General features: G+C 42.4%; 1 protein-coding gene across 1 annotated transcript; it reads left to right on the top strand.

Moving 5' to 3' along the window:
- The first annotated feature begins 1,025 nt into the window (after window positions 1-1,025).
- LOC117317325 (zinc finger protein 227-like) lies at window positions 1,026-8,092 on the top strand. The gene is made up of 2 exons (XM_033872122.1): window positions 1,026-1,111; window positions 4,513-8,092. The coding sequence occupies exon 2, from the start codon at window positions 4,771-4,773 to the stop codon at window positions 6,076-6,078; it is 1,308 nt and encodes a 435-aa protein (XP_033728013.1). The 5' UTR covers window positions 1,026-1,111; window positions 4,513-4,770; the 3' UTR covers window positions 6,079-8,092.
- The last annotated feature ends 14,413 nt before the right edge of the window (window positions 8,093-22,505 follow it).

A 22,505-nucleotide genomic window follows, 5' to 3' on the forward strand; every position in this document is an offset into this window, starting at 1 on the left:
ACTACTGACGGAGGGACAGAATATCTACTCATGGAGGGACAGAATATCTACTGACGCGGACAAACTATTTACTGACAGGGACAAAATATTTACTGACGGAGGGACAAATTATTTACTGACAGGGACAAAATATCTGACGGAAGGATAATATATCTACTGACGGAAAGACAAAATGTCTATTGACAGAAAGAACAAAATCTTCAGACTGGTCCAATGTTCTAAAGACAGACGGACAAACTGTCTAATGATAGGTCGACAAAATATCTACTGGCAGAGACAAACGTCTGTTGACAGAGGGACAAAATGTCTACTGCAGGGCCATGATGTCTACTGTCAGGGTCAAGATGTCTACTTAAGGAAGGACAAAATGTTTATTGACTGAGGGACAAAATGTCTACTGACGGAGGCAAAATGTTTACAGACAGAAGGACAAAATATCTACTGGTAGTGACAACTGTCTACTGACGAGGGCAAAATGTCTACAGACAGATGGGGACATGTTTACTGACAGTGGCAAAATATCTAATGACTGAGGAGCAATATATCTACTTAAGAGAAGACAAAATGTCTATTGACTAAGAGACAAAATCTACTTAAGAGAAGACAAAGTGTCTATTGACTGAGAGACAAAATGTCTATTGACAGAGGGAGACATGTCTTCAGACAGAGGGACAAAATGTTTTCTGATAAAAGAACAAAATTAATATTTGTAAGTGTCAACAGTAAGCTCCCATCTGTCCGCTTTTCAAGATAGCTATTAAACGAAATATGTTGATAATTGGCCATAAAAGGGGGGGGGGGGGTCAACACAATTAAAAAATTAAGATAATTTACTTCCTTCGTGGAAACCTACAAGCGTTAATGCATTAGGTCAATCCCACATTAACTTGCTCAGATTCAATATTGTCAACTCAGATCGTCGAATACTCTATCTGTCCATAACATGTCCATTAGGGGCATGCGGAACATATTCCATATTCTGCTTTTAGTATGCTCCGATCTCGAGAAAAGCGCAAATAGGACCATGATTCCAAATGGCTGCGTCTGTCCGATTGACAGTGAAGCCACAAAGAGCTCGAATTTGTTGGTTTCGATAAACATCTGTTAGAATGTAAGTATAGAAACCTATAGCCATTTGTTCAGGAGCTTATGTTATATCATAAATATTTTTTCTTCGTCGTCAAATTCATATTATGTGCAAAAGTGTTCAGGAATTAATTATCACTCTGGTTTAGCAGTTCTGTCTGAAACGTTAACTCGAGAGTAGGAATAACTTCACATAATTTTGCCATGCAGACGTAAAAAGTGTACCTACTTCACTTATTGCATCATCGTAAGAGGTGACTTGATTTGGGGTCTTCTTTTTTCTGCGATTCAATTTCTTAATAGGCACTTTAACTTTCTTCCTAATTGACAAAATTGTCTCCCTCGCCCGTGTGAGGAAGGTTTGGGATTCTGTCCCTGGCGGGGAATGGACATGCCAGACTCTCTAAAATGATGAGTTGGTACTCCTGCTTAACACTCAGCATTTTGGGAGTCATACGACTGTTCATCTGTTAGTCTGTTAGTGTTAACGTTGTAACAGGAAACCAGGTAGTGTACTATGTGTCTCCACCGGGGATCAAATCTAGATCTGTGACCCTTGAAATACTGGTCCACCGCGCGCCTAGCATGAGGCGTTTGGGTGGATGTGAGGAAGCACTAGAAAGTTGATGTCAGTTTCACGCTGTCACAAGTTAGTGCAGCTTCCCGAAACACTTTAACGCACATGCAGTCTTTACACTCATGCATCTCGTACGCAGATTCAGAGTGGAGGCTTGGCCATCCTTATGTAACAGGAGCGTGTCGGGCCCAGACTGCCAGTTTGCGTACGTCAAACTGCACCCGACTCGCCCCTGTGGACCAACAACCCAGGTTCGATGGGTAAATTGTATCTGTCGTATAGAGAGAGAACAAATGTCTTGAACTACAATTAACACTTTATTAATGATGACATAAACATTTATAACATGAAATCACATAGAAACATGCAACAGCATAGGCCTAGCTATATCTAACATCCTAACCTAAAACCAACCCCCATACCTGTACGACCTAACTAAACCCAACATCCCGACCAATATTACCCACCCAAGACCCTAGCTACATACCCTAACACTACATTATTACTGGCGAGGAAGACGTGACAGCACACAGGAAACTAATCCATCAGACTGCCCAATATACGATACACCACCCTGAATTTTTCCCACTTTTTAACAATACAAAACTATAAGGACCAATCACGACAGAGAATACACAGGCACAACACAGACACTGACGAAAAAGCAAGCGACTACGAACAATGCACAACAAAAACATCGACCAGAGACAGCACACGTGAACAGAGGACTAGCAAAGGTCAAGGTGACACAGGTACACATAGTACAGACACACCATATAGACATGACATATAGTTTGCGTTAAGCTAATTAACCCTGTCAGCTTAACCTGTCAGTACATATACGATAACATCCCCCGCTACACTTAAATGACTATATAGCTGTTAATATGATGTTAAACATTGTAAAGTAATTAAAACATTGATATTCAGCAGTAGATCAGGTAAAAAGAGATAAAATACTATGACAATAGGAATACCACAGTATGATGTATGTCAACAAAGGGGGCATCGCAGATTTAATGGGAGAGGACAAATGCAAGGACAATACAGGGACTTGAACCCGGAACCTCTGAACTATAGACGGACGCTCTAACCATTTCAGCAACCTGGCCAACGATGTTGAACAGTTCCTCTTTCGCTACATTTCTCCTTCTTTGAAAGTCTTCGACCTTGAAGACAAACCTCAGACTTATACCACCTCTGTGGGTATTTAGTTTGGAAGCATTAAATGTAACAAGAGTGGAAAAATGAAATGATCAGAACGGAAATTGAACCCAGGACCTCCAAACTCTTACAATTTGAGCTACCTGACCATTGGCATTCAGCCCAGTCCAGTATACCACTACACAGAGAATAAACATGAAGTAATATTTGACAAACATTAAAAAAACTAACCTTATATAATGGTGCCAGAAAATGTCGGAGGATAGAATAAACAGGGATCTCATGTACATATGCTGACAAATAAATAAAACCCAGGTATCATTTTTATCTTCAACCATAAATTTTCGATATTGTGTCTGGAGACTGTCCTGGCCATTTATGCTATTGTGCAGGGTCTGTCGTTGTCTGTCTTAAGTACAGCATCTGTCATCCTTCCAGCATCAATTTTCTCAAATTAATCTACCGTATTTGACCTAATAAGGGCGCCTGCCCTAATAAGGGCGCCCCTACCTTTTTTCAAAGAAATAAATCTTTGACTGAGTGTCAAAATGGTGTTCAAAAGTAATAATTCATGTGAAATATTTTGCTACTTTATGTGTTCAATTTTCTTCAGCAAATTAAGTAACTGGAACACATGTTTTCGCCACATTTTGTGTATTCCTACAGGCTACAGATGACATGTCAGTGCAAAGAGCACCCAAAACTAAACACACATACAAATAATAACTTACCATTTTTATTTGAAGATATGTAAAGTAAAGACTTCATTCTTGTTGATAAATAACTTTTGTTCAGAGCAGAAAGCTAGTAAAAGACATTGTAAATCAATTATTAGGTCAAAGAAAACGATGTCTAATATGATCTGGGAAATCACCTGTTTCTATAAATAGAACACAAAAGAGTTCCATTTGAACATAAATGGTGGAACACACGTTCTCTGGTCTAAAGATCAGCTGGCATGGTTTACAAGTTTACAGGAGTATTCAAGTGATGTTTAAGCTTAATATATGATAATGAATAGATATCTTCATCTGGAATATTTTTATGACTGAATATTTTACCGTTTCCACAACCTTGGGTATTCTGCTATAAGGTATAGTCTGTTTCATAAAACTTCAGAATAACTAATCTTAATAAGGGCGCCCCCACTGTCAATTACCCGCGCCCTGTGCCCTTATTAGGTCAAATACGGTAGTTAAATTTTCTAATTTTCATTAACCAAGACTTCCAGCATCATGATATTTGGCTGATAGGTTCCTTGGGTGAAGCCAGACAAAGTTTATGATAAGAAATTAAAATGAACTTGACCCATATATTCAAGGTCACAGAGGTCAACCTTGTTTCAACCTTGAAACAACATTTTCTGATTAACTAAATGGCCTATATAGAACCAAAATATTTGGCTTGTACATGTAGGTTCCTGGGATTCAAGAAATGACCTTGAACTGTAATGTAGGTCACAAAGTCAGATTTGTTAAAACATTCAAAGGAATACATCTGAAAGGCTACAGAGGATCATCAAAGAAGTGGATACTGGGTGCGATAAGCCCATCAAACAAGCTTTGATGATTTTCTTTTCCATGTATTTTCCTACTTGACTTCAGTTATTCCAAATAGCCTGATCAGATGGTTGATTATCCAGACATAACGCCTTACCTTAAATTTTGATGTTTGTTATGTTTCAGATATTTTTTCGGCATTTTTCAAGCAATCATGGATGTTGAAAAGGATCCTTCGAACCAAAATCATAATTGGGTGAAAATGATCAGAATTCACACCACAACACCAGCTGATAGAGTTAGAGGTTTTCAAGACTAAGGGGCTGTGTGTGAAGTTTGTGAAGACACATGTATGTGTGTGATGTCTTTGATAAATAATTAGAGTTTAGCGACTTCTCTCGGCTAGAGGTACACACTGGGACACAGATTGACGAGGAACCAGACATGGACATGTCCGATGCTGGTGTTGAAGGCTTTACTGACAAAGTAGATCAGGAGATCTCAAGGCAGCCCGGAGGACATACTGAAGAGAAACCTTATAAGTGTGATGTCTGTGGTAAAGGGTTCAGTCAGACCAACAACCTGCTCACACACACAAGGATACATACAGGAGAAAAGCCGTTCAAGTGTGAAATATGTAGTAAAGAGTTTAGTCACTCAATTGCCCTAAAAACTCACATTAAGGTTCATACAGGGGAAAAGCCTTACAAATGTGATTTTTGTGGTAAAGGATTTAGTCAAGCATCTAACATGCAAATTCACACGAGAACCCATACGGGAGAGAAACCATTTAAGTGTGAGCTCTGCGATAAAAGATTTATTCGGAAAGACCGCATGTTAACTCACTTCCGAGTTCATACAGGGGAGAAGCCATTTAAATGTGATGTTTGTGGTAAAGGGTTCAGTCAGGCTGCTAACCTCAAAACGCACGGAAGGACACATACAGGAGAGAAGCCATTTAAGTGCGAAGTTTGTGGTAAGGGGTTCAGTAAGGCGGGAAACCTACAGGCCCACAACAGGACACACACAGGGGAAAAGCCATACAAATGTGATATCTGTGGTAAAGGTTTTAGTGAGGTGTCGAGTCGACAGACACACCTCAGGACTCACACAGGGGAGAGACCGTATAAGTGTGACGAGTGTGGAAAAATGTTTCGCGACATTATAAGTAGACAGCGACATATGCTGACACACGGGGAGGGACAGCCGTTCCAGTGTGGGGTATGTTTAAAGGAGTTCAATTGGTTAGTCAGTTTACAGAGACATATCCGGATACATACGGGAGAGAGACCGTACAAATGTGATGTTTGTGGTAAGGGGTTTAACGCCAGCTCTAATCTCAGTTCTCACGTCAGGATACATACCGGAGAATTACAGTTTAAGTGTGATGTTTGTGGTAAGGGCTTTAACCGGGCTGCACATCTCAAAGCTCACACCCGAACACATACAGGTGAGAAGCCTTACAAGTGTGATGTCTGTGGGAAGGGTTTTCATGTCGCTTCCTACCTTTCTCGACACGCGAGAATTCATACGGGAGAAAAGCCGTACAAATGTGATGTGTGTGGTAAAGGGTTCACTCAAGCTTCTCATGTGCAAGTTCATATCAAGACACATACAGGGGAGAAGCTGTTTAAGTGTGAGGTGTGTGGTCTGGCCGTTAGTCGGGCAAATAACCTGAAAAACCATATGAGGATACACACCGGTGAGAAGCCATACAAATGTGAATTCTGTGGTAAAGGGATTTCGACATGACACCAGCATAAAACTACATATCAGGATACACACAGGGGAAAAACCGTACAAGTGTGATGTCTGTGATGAGGTGTTCAGAGATTTAGGGAGTAAACAGCGACATATGAGAATACATACCAGCGAGAAGTCATACAAGTGTGATGTCTGTGATGAAAAGTTTAGTCAGGCAGCGACTCTCCAAGAACACATCAATACACATAACAATGAGTCGTCACACAATTTAGACATTGTTAAAGATGAAATCACAAGCGGCTAGTCTGAAAACATGCGTGGGGACTCGTACAGTGAAATTGTCTAGTCATGATAGTAACCTGATCATGTTAAATGATTCTACTAAAAACCTAGCAGCAAAATCAATGAGTTGTAATGTTAACCCTATTTATCTGATAAACAGGAAAATTAAATAGCTTCATACTAAGGGAATCAAACCTCATACAAGGTACATATTTCAGCATTAAATTCTTTTCAAGTGGCATTCATGAGCTCTAGATCTATGGATGCCAACTGGACGAGGGCCCATGGTAAGTTAGCAGTCATAAGCATAGATTAATGTAATGCTCTTGAATGCTAACTTATTGCAGTTCATGATTAGTTCTTTTTTAATCATTTTTTGAAATAATTTTCTCTCAGTATAATTTAGATCAAACAAAATTAAACTGGTTATGTGTGTATCATGTATGTTGGCTAAATGAGTACTAAGAACATTAATGTTTAGTTCATGATCGTCTGTCTGTATGATATTAACAAATATGGATGATATGGCTCTAGATCTCATATAAGGTCGCGTCATGAATGCCATTATGGCATTCATAATTAGGCCATGAATGTCTAATTTGTTGGTGTTATTTTGAATCTATATTGCATATATATATATACATGTATATATATATATATACAATAGTAAATTCACAGCGGAATAGTTGTGTTTATGTTGGAAGACATGAAGTGGTAATGACATCGTATCAAAACAATACGGGACACGCACCACAAGTCAAATTCTGTATACATGTAAACCTCTAGCTATATATAGTCTTTGAACAATCAGAATGAGAAAGCATAAAAATTGTTGTGAAGATAATTTACCTCTTTTTCTTTGCATACAATTAGGAAGGTTGCAATTGTCAAATACGAAAATTGAGGGGAGGGGGGAGGTGTCAAATGCAATATGTGGTCATATTACATTATTACCAATAACATAATCCTGCATTTTTTCCTGAAACAAGTTGCCTAACTGGTTATCTATTTTATTTGGGAAAAGAATTCTGAAAGTGAATAGTGCCAATCTGTTGTGTCTTTATATAGTCTTATACAGTATATGTGTTTGTATAGTGATATGTTGTGTCAGTTTAATAACAATTTAGAAGTATTCTGCAATCTTTGTCACTGCATATATATTACACTGTTTTCAATTATACAACAAATTGTACAAATATTTGATTATGAAAAATTATTTATTTTGGCAAAATTGTCCTTTAACATAAAATTAAATCTTCTTTATAAAGTTTATTGAAATTTATATTTGTAAATGAATTTGATTGTCTGGGTATACATATGGTTTGTAATTTTTATAATGAAATCAACAAAATCAACTTTTACCTTTGTTACTTTTCATATATATAACAATTAATTCAAATTTTCTACATGTTTACATTTCTAACCAATAGTTATCTGATGTACTGAGAAAATATCTTCTTTGAACAGAAGACAAAATCAGCTTTATTGAAATTGATTTTTTGTGAATGAGCAAAATTGTCTGGGAATGGTTTGAAGATTTTATGATAAAATAAACAAAACCAGCATAGTTTTCCTATATCACACAGAATTTGACTTATATTATAAAAACACAAAAGGGGTACTACCGGTGTACTTATTACTAAAACCATGGACAGGGGATATGAAAGTCTCTATGTAAAATCGGAGTAATTTTTTTTCCAATTTACATATATAGGGTCTAGTTAGTAATAACGACAGTATAATCCAATATAGGTACTGGATCCTAACAAACAAATGTTCATTGGATGAATATTACTAGATATGATAAAAAAAAACGACAGTACAGACAGTAAATTGTCGAATTTTCGAGGCAATCTGCCCCTTTATCAAGACACAGGTAAATTACATAAGATCACATATAGACCGAGAACATGGAACAGTTATACAAATATAGTGGGTATAAACAACAATAAATATCGTTATGTTGTGAAAACGATCCCCCTCGGCCGATAATTAATTCGCCGAGGGCCTATTATCCGAAATCTTTGTTTAAAAGAGTTAAGACTACAGATTAAATGTGGCAGATCAGTAAGGTAAGAATGTTTCAATTAGCTCACCCATCCTTTTTTTCTGAAAAAAGTAGGGTACCCTCATAGAAGCAGGTACACTAATTAATTTGAATTTATAGTATTATAATTATAAACTGTATCAAACAAAGCAGCATTCCTGTTACACTAGAATTGAGTACACTGACTAGTTTAATTTCACCCTGTGATTTGGTGCCATTTGTTCACATCCCTCTATCTATGTAGAGTATTTGACTCACCATATATCAGGGTCTAATTAGAAGAATTATAAGCTTTAAGCTTGGTTTCCGAACCCAAATTAAAAAAATGTATGTATTCTTAATGATAATTGAATAAAGATATTGTTAATGAGAAGAAGATTTTTGAAATGTCAGTCAAATTTACCCTTTAATTATTTGCCCTGCCCAACAGCCCTTGAGGGCAAGTCATGTCAGTTAGGGCCGATATGTGCATACAACCAAACTGTCATCCCATACTGATAATACTAACCCAGTTTGAATCATTTCCTATGCAAATTAAACAAATGTTGCTCTGAAATTTGATTTCCCTATATAGAATATGGTAAAGTTTTCCCCCGTCCCCCGATGATTTCCCTATATAGAATATGGTAAAGTTTTCCCCCGTCCCCCGATGATTTCCCTATATAGAATATGGTAAAGTTTTCCCCCTTCCCCCGATGATTTCCCTATATAGAATATTGTAAAGTTTTCCCCCTTCCCCCGATGATTTCCCTATATAGAATATGGTAAAGTTTTCCCCCTTCCCCCGATGATTTCCCTATAGAGAATATGGTAAAGTTTTCCCCCGTCCCCCGATGATTTCCCTATACAGAATATGGTAAAGTTTCCCCCCGTCCCCCGATGATTTCCCTATATAGAATATGGTAAAGTTTTCCCCCTTCCCCCCTATATAGAATATGGTAAAGTTTTCCCCCTTCCCCCGATGATTTCCCTATATAGAATATGGTAAAAAGTTTTCCCCCGTCCCCCGATGATTTCCCTATATAGAATATGGTAAAGTTTTCCCCCGTCCCCCGATGATTTCCCTATATAGAATATGGTAAAGTTTTCCCCCGTCCCCCGATGATTTCCCTATATAGAACATGGTAAAGTTTTCCCCCTTCCCCCCGATGATTTCCCTATATAGAATATGGTAAAGTTTTCCCCCTTCCCACCTATATAGAATATGGTAAAGTTTTCCCCCGTCCCCCGATGATTTCCCTATATAGAACATGGTAAAGTTTTCCCCCGTCCCCCGATGATTTCCCTATATAGAATATGGTAAAGTTTCCCCCCCCGAGGGAAACTCATGTATCCAAGAGCCAACAGTCGTGCATTTCATAATTTGGCTAAAGCACCTTCAGATGTTTTTTGCTCCAAGAGTTAACGTTGTGTTGGAAGCTGGGGCCAAGTGGTTAAAGTGTCCCGACACTTTATCACTAGCCCTCCACCTCTGGGTTGTGAGTTCGAAACCTACGTGGGGCAGTTGCCAGGTACTGACCGTAGGCCGGTGATTTTTCTCCTGGTACTCCGCGGGCCGGCTTTCCTCCACCTCCAAAACCTGACACATCCTTAAATGACCCTGACTGTTAATAGGACGTTAATAAAAATAAAACCAATAAAACGTGTTGGAAGCTCCTTTAACAAATTAACATTGTTAAGAGGTTTGCTGTATCATACAGCATATAGATCGATTGTTTGTACAGTAAGCCTGTTTTCTGGATTTTTGTTATCTATTACACTGTAAAACTTTGTCCTGTACGGTAACGTATGGTATATGATTTTTATCATGTAACTAACAACATAATGTTGTTATATACCATCAATCTTCTAATGATAAAATTTATTTATTTTATAACAATTGTGAACTATGCTATGTATACTTATAGTAATAATCATATTTGTTGGCTTGAGTGGAAGTGCGAGGACTGTCAAAGTGTGGGAGAAAACCAGCGTACCCTGAGAAAACCCTAACTGGTGGGCAGGTGGCATGGTCACCATATATATTTACCTTTTCATACCCTATCAGGGAACCAAACCTTGGTCGCTGTGATAAAAGGCAAGTGAAGTATCTCTTGGACCACTTAAATCTTGTGGATGATGAGGAGGTTATAAGGGACATGGAGGTTTGTGTGAGGATATTTGTATATGGGTGCAGAGATATTCATGTGTGGATATATACCCGTACATTTATGTATCTGTGTATAAGAGTGTGTGTGTTAGAATTGTCTCCCATCTGGTCACTACCTAACATTGTTGTAAATGTTTTGTTGTATCAAGTCTTTTAAGTCTCTTTAAGTTGTTAGATTTACAGAATAAAACTGTTGTAATGAAATTGTATCAGTGTGATTTTTACCGTAATTTATAAATGAAATCATATCAGTTGATTTTAACCATTACTCATAACCATTCGAGGAATCAATCTGTAACAAGCCTTGTTACATTAACACTTGTTCCTTGTTTAAGTCTGTACATAGGGAGATATATTTATACATGAGAAACATACTGGTTTCAGGGCAGAATAAGATTATCTGGTTTTATACCCGTGTGGCTAGCTGAGAGCATGACAAATTGAGGTTATTTCCATGTTTCCGCTTGGAATCAAATCTGTGACCACTTGATTACTAGTCTTCTTATGATATCTGAATGAGGTAAAGAGAAGATGACTCTAGCCAAGCAGTATATTATGGCTAGTATTTACCAGGGCGACACACTGATAATTGTCTTACCCAGCAAGGGTTGGTCTTTTGAGATAGTCTCCTTGTAGAAGCTGGGGGCTACCTCACTAAACTACATTTGAGAGGCTCATCGCATCTGATCCCATAGCAATTGAAGTAAAGTGTCTTGCCCAAGGACACTGCCAGGACAATACCAAATGGCATATCATCTCTGCTTCAAGAGTAGAGGCATTGACGGAAACCTTGGGTCTATCATTTCACACAATGATGGAGTTATCTTTTGGGTTTCCGGCGGTAGAGCAGAGTCTCTTGGGTTTCTGGGTAGAGTCTCTTGGGTTTCCAATGATGGGGTAGGGTCTAGTGGGTTTCCGATGATGGGTAGAGTCTCGTGGGTTTCCGATGATGGGGTAGAATATCGCGGGTTTCTGATGATGGGGTAGAGTCTCGTGGGTTTCCAATGATGGGGTAGGGTCTCGTGGGTTTCTGATGATGGGGTAGGGTCTCGTGGGTTTCTGATGATGGGGTAGGATCTCGTGGGTTTCTGATGATGGGGTAGGGTCTCGTGGGTTTCCGATGATGGGGTGGGGTCTAGTGGGTTTCCGATGATGGGTAGAGTCTCGTGGGTTTCCGATGATGGGGTAGAATATCGCGGGTTTCTGATGATGGGGTAGAGTCTCGTGGGTTTCCAATGATGGGGTAGGGTCTCGTGGGTTTCTGATGATGGGGTAGGGTCTCGTGGGTTTCTGATGATGGGGTAGGATCTCGTGGGTTTCTGATGATGGGGTAGGGTCTCGTGGGTTTCCGATGATGGGGTGGGGTCTCGTGGGTTTCCGATGATGGGGAGAGTCTCGTGGGTTTCTGATGATGCAGTAGAGTCTTGTGGGTTTCCGATGATGGGGTAGAGTCTCGTGGGTTTCCAATGATGGGGTAGGATCTCGTGGGTTTCTGATGATGGGGTAGACTCTCGTGGGTTTCCGATGATGGGGTAGAATCTCGTGGGTTTCCGATGGTGGGGTAGGGTCTCATGTGTTTCCAATGATGGGGTAGAGTCTTGTTGGTTTCCAATGATGGGGTAGAGTCTCGTGGGTTTCCGATGATGGGGTAGGGTCTCGTGGGTTTCCGATGATGGGGTAGAATCTCGTGGGTTTCCGATGATGGGGTAGAGTCTTGTTGGTTTCTGATGATGGGGTAGAATCTCGTGGGTTTCCGATGATGGGGTAGAGTCTCGTGGGTTTCCGATGATGGGGTTGGGTCTCGTGGGTTTCTGATGATGGGGAGAGTCTCGTGGGTTTCTGATGATGGGGTAGAGTCTCGTGGGTTTCTGATGATGGGGTAGAGTCTCGTGGGTTTCTGATGATGGGGGAGAGTCTCGTGGGTTTCCGATGATGGGGTAGAGTCTCATGGGTTTCTGATGATGGAGTAGAGTCTCGTGGGTTTCTGATGATGGAGTAGAGTCTCGTGGGTTTCCGATGATGGGGTAGGGTCTCGTGGGTTTCTGATGATGGGGTAGAGTCTCGTGGGTTTCTGATGATGGGGTAGAGTCTCGTGGGTTTCTGATGATGGGGTAGAGTCTCGTGGGTTTCTGATGATGGGGTAGAGTCTCGTGGGTTTCTGATGATGGGGTAGAGTCTGGTGGGTTTCTGATGATGGGATAGGATCTCGTGGGTTTCTGATGATGGGGTAGAGTCTTGTGGGTTTCTGATGATGGGGTAGGGTCTCATGGGTTTCCGATGATGGGGAGAGTCTCGTGGGTTTCTGATGATGTGGTGGGGTCTCGTGGGTTTCTGATGATGGGGTAGGGTCTCGTGGGTTTCTGATGATGGGGTAGAATCTCGTGGGTTTCCGATGATGGGGTAGAGTCTTGTTGGTTTCTGATGATGGGGTAGAATCTCGTGGGTTTCCGATGATGGGGTAGAGTCTCGTGGGTTTCCGATGATGGGGTTGGGTCTCGTGGGTTTCTGATGATGGGGAGAGTCTCGTGGGTTTCCGATGATGGGGTAGAGTCTCGTGGGTTTCTGATGATGGAGTAGAGTCTCGTGGGTTTCTGATGATGGGGTAGAATCTCGTGGGTTTCCGATGGTGGGGTAGGGTCTCATGGGTTTCCAATGATGGGGTAGAGTCTTGTTGGTTTCCAATGATGGGGTAGAGTCTCGTGGGTTTCCGATGATGGGGTAGGGTCTCGTGGGTTTCCGATGATGGGGTAGAATCTCGTGGGTTTCCGATGATGGGGTAGAGTCTTGTTGGTTTCTGATGATGGGGTAGAATCTCGTGGGTTTCCGATGATGGGGTAGAGTCTCGTGGGTTTCCGATGATGGGGTTGGGTCTCGTGGGTTTCTGATGATGGGGAGAGTCTCGTGGGTTTCTGATGATGGGGTAGAGTCTCGTGGGTTTCTGATGATGGGGTAGAGTCTCGTGGGTTTCTGATGATGGGGGAGAGTCTCGTGGGTTTCCGATGATGGGGTAGAGTCTCATGGGTTTCTGATGATGGAGTAGAGTCTCGTGGGTTTCTGATGATGGAGTAGAGTCTCGTGGGTTTCCGATGATGGGGTAGGGTCTCGTGGGTTTCTGATGATGGGGTAGAGTCTCGTGGGTTTCTGATGATGGGGTAGAGTCTCGTGGGTTTCTGATGATGGGGTAGAGTCTCGTGGGTTTCTGATGATGGGGTAGAGTCTCGTGGGTTTCTGATGATGGGGTAGAGTCTGGTGGGTTTCTGATGATGGGATAGGATCTCGTGGGTTTCTGATGATGGGGTAGAGTCTTGTGGGTTTCTGATGATGGGGTAGGGTCTCATGGGTTTCCGATGATGGGGAGAGTCTCGTGGGTTTCTGATGATGTGGTGGGGTCTCGTGGGTTTCTGATGATGGGGTAGGGTCTCGTGGGTTTCTGATGATGGGGTAGAATCTCGTGGGTTTCCGATGATGGGGTAGAGTCTTGTTGGTTTCTGATGATGGGGTAGAATCTCGTGGGTTTCCGATGATGGGGTAGAGTCTCGTGGGTTTCCGATGATGGGGTTGGGTCTCGTGGGTTTCTGATGATGGGGAGAGTCTCGTGGGTTTCCGATGATGGGGTAGAGTCTCGTGGGTTTCTGATGATGGGGTAGAGTCTCGTGGGTTTCTGATGATGGGGTAGGGTCTCGTGGGTTTCTGATGATGGGGTAGAGTCTCGTGGGTTTCTGATGATGGGGTAGAGTCTCGTGGGTTTCTGATGATGGGGTAGAGTCTCGTGGGTTTCTGATGATGGGGTAGGATCTCGTGGGTTTCTGATGATGGGGTAGAGTCTCGTGGGTTTCTGATGATGGGGTAGGGTCTCATGGGTTTCCGATGATGGGGTAGGATCTCGTGGGTTTCTGATGATGGGGTAGGGTCTCATGGGTTTCCGATGATGGGGTAGGATCTCGTGGGTTTCTGATGATAGAGTAGGGTCTCGTGGGTTTCCGGTGATGGGGTAGAGTCTCGTGGGTTTCTGATGATGGGGTAGAGTCTCGTGGGTTTCTGATGATGGGGTAGGATCTCGTGGGTTTCTGATGATGGGGTAGGATCTCGTGGGTTTCTGATGATGGGGAAGGGTCTCGTGGGTTTCCGATGATGGGGTAGGGTCTCGTGGGTTTCTGATGATGGGGCAGAGTCTCGTGGGTTTCTGATGATGGGGTAGGGTCTCGTGGGTTTCTGATGATGGGGTAGAGTCTCGTGGGTTTCTGATGATGGGGTAGAGTCTCGTGGGTTTCTGATGATGGGGTAGAGTCTCGTGGGTTTCTGATGATGGGGTAGAGTCTCGTGGGTTTCTGATGATGGGGTAGAGTCTCGTGGGTTTCTGATGATGGGGTAGAGTCTCGTGGGTTTCTGATGATGGGGTAGAGTCTCGTGGGTTTCTGATGATGGGGTAGGATCTCGTGGGTTTCTGATGATGGGGTAGAGTCTCGTGGGTTTCTGATGATGGGGTAGGGTCTCATGGGTTTCCGATGATGGGGTAGGATCTCGTGGGTTTCTGATGATGGGGTAGGGTCTCATGGGTTTCCGATGATGGGGTAGGATCTCGTGGGTTTCTGATGATAGAGTAGGGTCTCGTGGGTTTCCGATGATGGGGTAGAGTCTCGTGGGTTTCTGATGATGGGGTAGAGTCTCGTGGGTTTCTGATGATGGGGTAGGATCTCGTGGGTTTCTGATGATGGGGTAGGATCTCGTGGGTTTCTGATGATGGGGAAGGGTCTCGTGGGTTTCCGATGATGGGGTAGGGTCTCGTGGGTTTCTGATGATGGGGCAGAGTCTCGTGGGTTTCTGATGATGGGGTAGGGTCTCGTGGGTTTCTGATGATGGGGCAGAGTCTCGTGGGTTTCCGATGATGGGGGTAGGGTCTCGTGGGTTTCTGATGATGTGGTGGGGTCTCGTGGGTTTCTGATGATGTGGTGGGGTCTCGTGGGTTTCCGATTATGGGGTAGGGTCTCGTGGGTTTCCAATGATGGGGTAGAGTCGCGTGGGTTTCCAATGATGGGGTAGGGTCTCGTGGGTTTCTGATGATGGGGTAGGGTCTCGTGGGTTTCTGATGATAGAGTAGAGTCTTGTGGGTTTCTGATGATGGAGTAGAGTCTCGTGGGTTTCCGATGATGGGGTAGGGTCTCGTGGGTTTCTGATGATGGGGTAGAGTCTCGTGGGTTTCTGATGATGGGGTAGAGTCTCGTGGGTTTCTGATGATGGGGTAGAGTCTCGTGGGTTTCTGATGATGGGGTAGAGTCTCGTGGGTTTCTGATGATGGGGTAGAGTCTCGTGGGTTTCTGATGATGGGATAGGATCTCGTGGGTTTCTGATGATGGGGTAGAGTCTCGTAGGTTTCTGATGATGGGGTAGGGTCTCATGGGTTTCCGATGATGGGGAGAGTCTCGTGGGTTTCTGATGATGGGGTAGGGTCTCGTGGGTTTCCGATGATGGGGTAGAATCTCGTGGGTTTCCGATGATGGGGTAGAATCTCGTGGGTTTCCGATGATGGGGTAGAGTCTTGTTGGTTTCTGATGATGGGGTAGAATCTCGTGGGTTTCCGATGATGGGGTAGAGTCTCGTGGGTTTCCGATGATGGGGTTGGGTCTCGTGGGTTTCTGATGATGGGGAGAGTCTCGTGGGTTTCCGATGATGGGGTAGAGTCTCGTGGGTTTCTGATGATGGAGTAGAGTCTCGTGGGTTTCTGATGATGGGGTAGGGTCTCGTGGGTTTCTGATGATGGGGTAGAGTCTCGTGGGTTTCTGATGATGGGGGTAGAGTCTCGTGGGTTTCTGATGATGGGGTAGAGTCTCGTGGGTTTCTGATGATGGGGTAGGATCTCGTGGGTTTCTGATGATGGGGTAGAGTCTCGTGGGTTTCTGATGATGGGGTAGGGTCTCATGGGTTTCCGATGATGGGGTAGGATCTCGTGGGTTTCTGATGATGGGGTAGGATCTCATGGGTTTCCGATGATGGGGTAGGATCTCGTGGGTTTCTGATGATAGAGTAGGGTCTCGTGGGTTTCCGATGATGGGGTAGAGTCTCGTGGGTTTCTGATGATGGGGTAGAGTCTCGTGGGTTTCTGATGATGGGGTAGGATCTCGTGGGTTTCTGATGATGGGGTAGGATCTCGTGGGTTTCTGATGATGGGGAAGGGTCTCGTGGGTTTCCGATGATGGGGTAGGGTCTCGTGGGTTTCTGATGATGGGGCAGAGTCTCGTGGGTTTCTGATGATGGGGTAGGGTCTCGTGGGTTTCTGATTATGGGGCAGAGTCTCGTGGGTTTCTGATGATAGGGTAAAGTCTCGTGGGTTTCTGATGATGGGGTAGGATCTCGTGGGTTTCCGATGATGGGGTAGGGTCTCTTTGGTTTCCGATGATGGGATAGAGTCTTGTGGGTTTCCGATGATGGGGTAGGGTCTCGTGGGTTTCTGATGATGTGGTGGGGTCTCGTGGGTTTCCGATGATGGGGTAGGGTCTCGTGGGTTTCCGATGATGGGGTAGAGTCTCGTTGGTTTCCGATGATGGAGTAGGGTCTCGTGGGTTTCTGATGATGGGGTAGGATCTCGTGGGTTTCTGATGATGGGGTAGGGTCTCGTGGGTTTCTGATGATGGGGTAGGGTCTCGTGGGTTTCTGATGATGGGGTAGGATCTCGTGGGTTTCTGATAGTGGGGTAGAGTCTCGTGGGTTTCCGATGACGGGGTAGAGTCTCGTGGGTTTCTGATGATGGGGTAAAGTCTCGTGGGTTTCTGATGATAGGGTAGGGTCTCGTGGGTTTCTGATGATGGGGTAGAGTCTCGTGGGTTTCTGATGATGGGGTAGAGTCTCGTGGGTTTCCGATGATGGGGTAGGGTCTCGTGGGTTTCTGATGATGTGGTGGGGTCTCGTGGGTTTCTGATGATGTGGTGGGGTCTCGTGGGTTTCCGATTATGGGGTAGGGTCTCGTGGGTTTCCAATGATGGGGTAGAGTCGCGTGGGTTTCCAATGATGGGGTAGGGTCTCGTGGGTTTCTGATGATAGAGTAGAGTCTTGTGGGTTTCTGATGATGGAGAAGAGTCTCGTGGGTTTCCGATGATGGGGTAGGGTCTCGTGGGTTTCTGATGATGGGGTAGAGTCTCGTGGGTTTCTGATGATGGGGTAGAGTCTCGTGGGTTTCTGATGATGGGGTAGAGTCTCGTGGGTTTCTGATGATGGGGTAGAGTCTCGTGGGTTTCTGATGATGGGGTAGAGTCTCGTGGGTTTCTGATGATGGGATAGGATCTCGTGGGTTTCTGATGATGGGGTAGAGTCTCGTGGGTTTCTGATGATGGGGTAGGGTCTCATGGGTTTCCGATGATGGGGAGAGTCTCGTGGGTTTCTGATGATGTGGTGGGGTCTCGTGGGTTTCTGATGATGGGGTAGGGTCTCGTGGGTTTCCGATGATGGGGTAGAATCTCGTGGGTTTCCGATGATGGGGTAGAGTCTTGTTGGTTTCTGATGATGGGGTAGAATCTCGTGGGTTTCCGATGATGGGGTAGAGTCTCGTGGGTTTCCGATGATGGGGTTGGGTCTCGTGGGTTTCTGATGATGGGGAGAGTCTCGTGGGTTTCCGATGATGGGGTAGAGTCTCGTGGGTTTCTGATGATGGAGTAGAGTCTCGTGGGTTTCTGATGATGGGGTAGGGTCTCGTGGGTTTCTGATGATGGGGTAGAGTCTCGTGGGTTTCTGATGATGGGGGTAGAGTCTCGTGGGTTTCTGATGATGGGGTAGAGTCTCGTGGGTTTCTGATGATGGGGTAGGATCTCGTGGGTTTCTGATGATGGGGTAGAGTCTCGTGGGTTTCTGATGATGGGGTAGGGTCTCATGGGTTTCCGATGGTGGGGTAGAGTCTCGTGGGGTGGAGTCTCGTGGGTTTCTGATGATGGGGTAGAGTCTCGTGGGTTTCCGATGGTGGGGTAGAGTCTCGTGGGGTGGAGTCTCGTGGGTTTCTGATGATGGGGTGGGGTCTCGTGGGTTTCTGATGATGGGGTAGAGTTTCGTGGGTTTCTGATGACGGGGTAGAGTCTTGTTGGTTTCTGATGATGGGGTAGAGTCTCGTGGGTTTTCAACGTTAGAATGTTAATGTAGCTCAAAGTTCCTGTTGCTACATACTCAGACAGATCATGTTTTTTCTGTTGATGAAAATGCCTTCACATCTACTCTCGAGACCAGAAGACACGTGAGTCTGGTATCTCTTGTAGATGATTTTTGCATTGTAGACCCATATCTACCAAACAAATGTTCTCTCTGGAGGTGTTTGTCCCTGTTATCAAATGGCAAACATTCCAGTCTGCTGGTGATGGGAGTCATAGACATTAGACAAGGAAATCTCCGTACCTGATTACACTTGACAATGAACTCTCCGTACCTGATAACACTTGACAATGAAATATCCGTACATGATTACACTAGACAATGATATCTCCGTACCTGATTACACTAGACAAGGAAATCTCCGTACCTGATTACACTAGACAATGCAATCTCCGTACATTATTACACTAGACAAGGAAATCTCCGTACCTGATTACACTTGACAATGAACTCTCCGTACCTGATAACACTAGACAATGAAATATCCGTACCTGATTACACTAGACAATGATATCTCCGTACCTGATTACACTAGACAATGAAATCTCCGTACCTGATTACACTTGACAATGAAATTTTCGTACCTGATAACACTAGACAATGAAATCTCCGTACCTGATTACACTAGACAATGAAATCTCCGTACCTGATTACACTAGACAATGAAATCTCCGTACCTGATAACACTAGACAATGAAATATCCGTACCTGATTACACTAGACAATGAAATATCCGTATATGATTACACTGGACAATGAAATCTCCGTACCTGATTACACTGGACAATGAAATATCCGTACCTGATTACACTGGACAATGAAATCTCAGTACCTGATTACACTGGACAATGAAATCTCCGTACCTGATCACACTAGACAATGAAATCTCCGTACCTGATTACACTGGACAATGAAATCTCCGTATCTGATCACACTAGACAATGAAATCTCCGTACCTGATAACACTAGACAATGAAATATCCGTACCTGATAACACTAGACAATGAAATCTCCGTATCTGATTACACTAGACAATGAAATCTCTGTACCTGATTACACTAGACAATGACATCTCCGTATCTGATTACACTAGACAATGAAATCTCCGTACCTGGTAACACTAGACAATGAAATCTCCGTACATGATTACACTAGACAATGACATCTCCGTACCTGATTACACTAGACAATGAAATCTCCGTACCTGATAACACTAGACAATGAAATATCCGTACCTGTTTACACTAGACAATGAAATCTCTGTACCTGATAACACTAGACAATGAAATCTCCGTACCTGATTACACTAGACAATGAAATCTCCGTACCTGGTAACACTAGACAATGAAATATCCGTACCTGATCACACTAGACAATGAAATCTCCGTACCTGATTACACTAGACAATGAAATCTCCGTACCTGTTTACACTAGACAATGAAATATCCGTACCTGATTAACTAGACAATGAAATATCCGTACCTGATTACACTAGACAATGAAATCTCCGTACCTGATTACACTAGACAATGAAATCTCCGTACCTGATTACACTAGACAATGAAATATCCGTACCTGATTAACTAGACAATGAAATATCCGTACCTGATTACACTAGACAATGAAATCTCCGTACCTGATTACACTAGACAATGCAATCTCCGTACCTGATTACACTAGACAATGAAATCTCCGTACCTGATAACATTAGACAATGAAATCTCCGTACCTGATTACACTAGACAATGAAATATCCGTACCTGATTAACTAGACAATGAAATCTCCGTACCTGATTACACTAGACAATGAAATCTCCGTTCCTGATTACACTAGACAATGAAATCTCCGTACCTGTCAACACTAGACAATGAAATCTCCGTACCTGGTAACACTAGACAATGAAATATCCGTACATTATAACACTAAACAATGAAATCTCCGTACCTGATTGCACTAGACAATGAAATCTCCATATCTGATTACACTAGACAATGAAATATCCATACCGGATTACACTAGACAATGAAATCTCCGTACCTGATTACACTAGACAATGAAATCTCCGTACCTGATAACACTAGACAATGAAATATCCGTGCCTGATTACACTAGACAATGAAATCTCCGTACCTGATTACACTAGACAATGAAATCTCCGTACCTGATTACACTGGACAATGAAATATCTGTACCTGATTAAACTAGACAATGAAATCTCCGTACCTGATAACACTAGACAATGAAATCTCCGTACCTGTTTACACTAGACAATTAAATCTCCTTATCTGATTACACTAGACAATGAAATATCCCTTTGTGTTGGAACATTGATATCAATTCTTAAATCGACAATTAATGCAGCATTTCCATAGTTCTCAGTGCTACATTCTAGCAGACAACGCACTTCAGTGATAATCGATATCTCCATATACGGATCCAGCTTGAATTAAAACCATTAAATACGACACAAGTTGTTATATACGTACAGTATACATACAGCTTTTTAAATACACCATGACTTTGAAGTACATGTAAACCAGCTTGCCATAGACTATTAACAGCCTTATTCCTGTCTATGAAAGCTACATAAACATTTTCATCTATTTCCAAATTATAATGTACAATGTATACATCCTTGTAAATTAAAAGAAGTTTAACAAACAATAAAATCTTTTTTGATATGCTGATTGCTGTCTATTCGGAAAACTATTACAATTAAGAACTGGTTCTAATCTTCTAGCTAAAATCATTTCAAAGACTCAAAAATAATTTGTTCTCATGATCACTAACATTGCGATTTACATAGAAACATTACAGTTTAAAAGACATTCCTTCATTAAGAAAATAGAAATAAATGTATGCTTAAATTATTTGAATTTAAGTTAAGATTTTATATCTGATAGGGAGGTTTTTCTTATTCATTTCTATTCTGATCCATACCAATATCGTAGATGCCAATTGAAGTACATTTGTAAGTAGGTTTATCGGGGTTATGTCCCCTTTATATATACCTATTGAACATACTTTTGTCTGGCTACGCCGAATTATGTATATAATTCTAAAGGTTACGGACTTCTCTCCATTGTTCATGATGTGACATTCATGGCATAGAAATAACTTGGAGTGCGTGGGAGACGCAAAACTAGTTAAAATAATTTCATTTTTCTTTATTTCATTTTTTCAACATAAAACATACCCTGGTTATCATTCTGAGAATGTGTAGCCTAGACTTGTATGACGAGATCATATAAGACGCTTACATTTCCGGGACGTCTGGTTTTATTATCATTGCACTTATAGTCAAATGCAAATCTATGTTTAGTTCCCGTTTTAACGACTTTTAGTTAGAGTTATATTTTCAATTCAAAACATATTTATGAAGGGCATTTTTCACCAAAGAACTTATTGAGAGATAATTGTTGCCATTGTGATTTTATAGGGAAAAGTTTGTAACCCTGGTAACGTTAAATACAAGCCGCAACATACTAATATTCTCTTTAGCGAGATCGGTTGAGCATCAGACTAGTAGAACCGAGACTAGTAAGCCAGAGGTCCCGGGTTCGATCCCTAGTGGAGGCAGTGATTTAAGTTTAATTAATCATGCGCTCTGTTACAAGTTCAAGACTTTGCAAAACTTGATTTATGCATTTCAATACGACGTGCGACATCTCTTATGTATGTATATATGATTAAACTGTACCTAAACAGTACTTTCAAAAAGTAATATATATGTTTATGATGTCTTATAAACGCTCTTGATTATTTGTTACATGCTCTAAATGTTGCTAACATTCGCATGTTTATATCCTGTTTTTAGTCTTGTCCCCCAACTTTAGACAAGCGTTTGGACGACAGCGATTTATAAGCTA

The sequence above is a fragment of the Pecten maximus genome, chromosome 19 (genome assembly GCF_902652985.1).
Source record: "Pecten maximus chromosome 19, xPecMax1.1, whole genome shotgun sequence".
NCBI classification, from domain to species: Eukaryota; Metazoa; Mollusca; class Bivalvia; order Pectinida; family Pectinidae; genus Pecten; species Pecten maximus.

What these genes read in the sequence shown, in the direction of transcription:
- LOC117317325 (XM_033872122.1), top strand. Translation starts at nt 4,771, where the DNA reads ATGGACATGTCCGATGCTGGTGTTGAAGGCTTTACTGACAAAGTAGAT.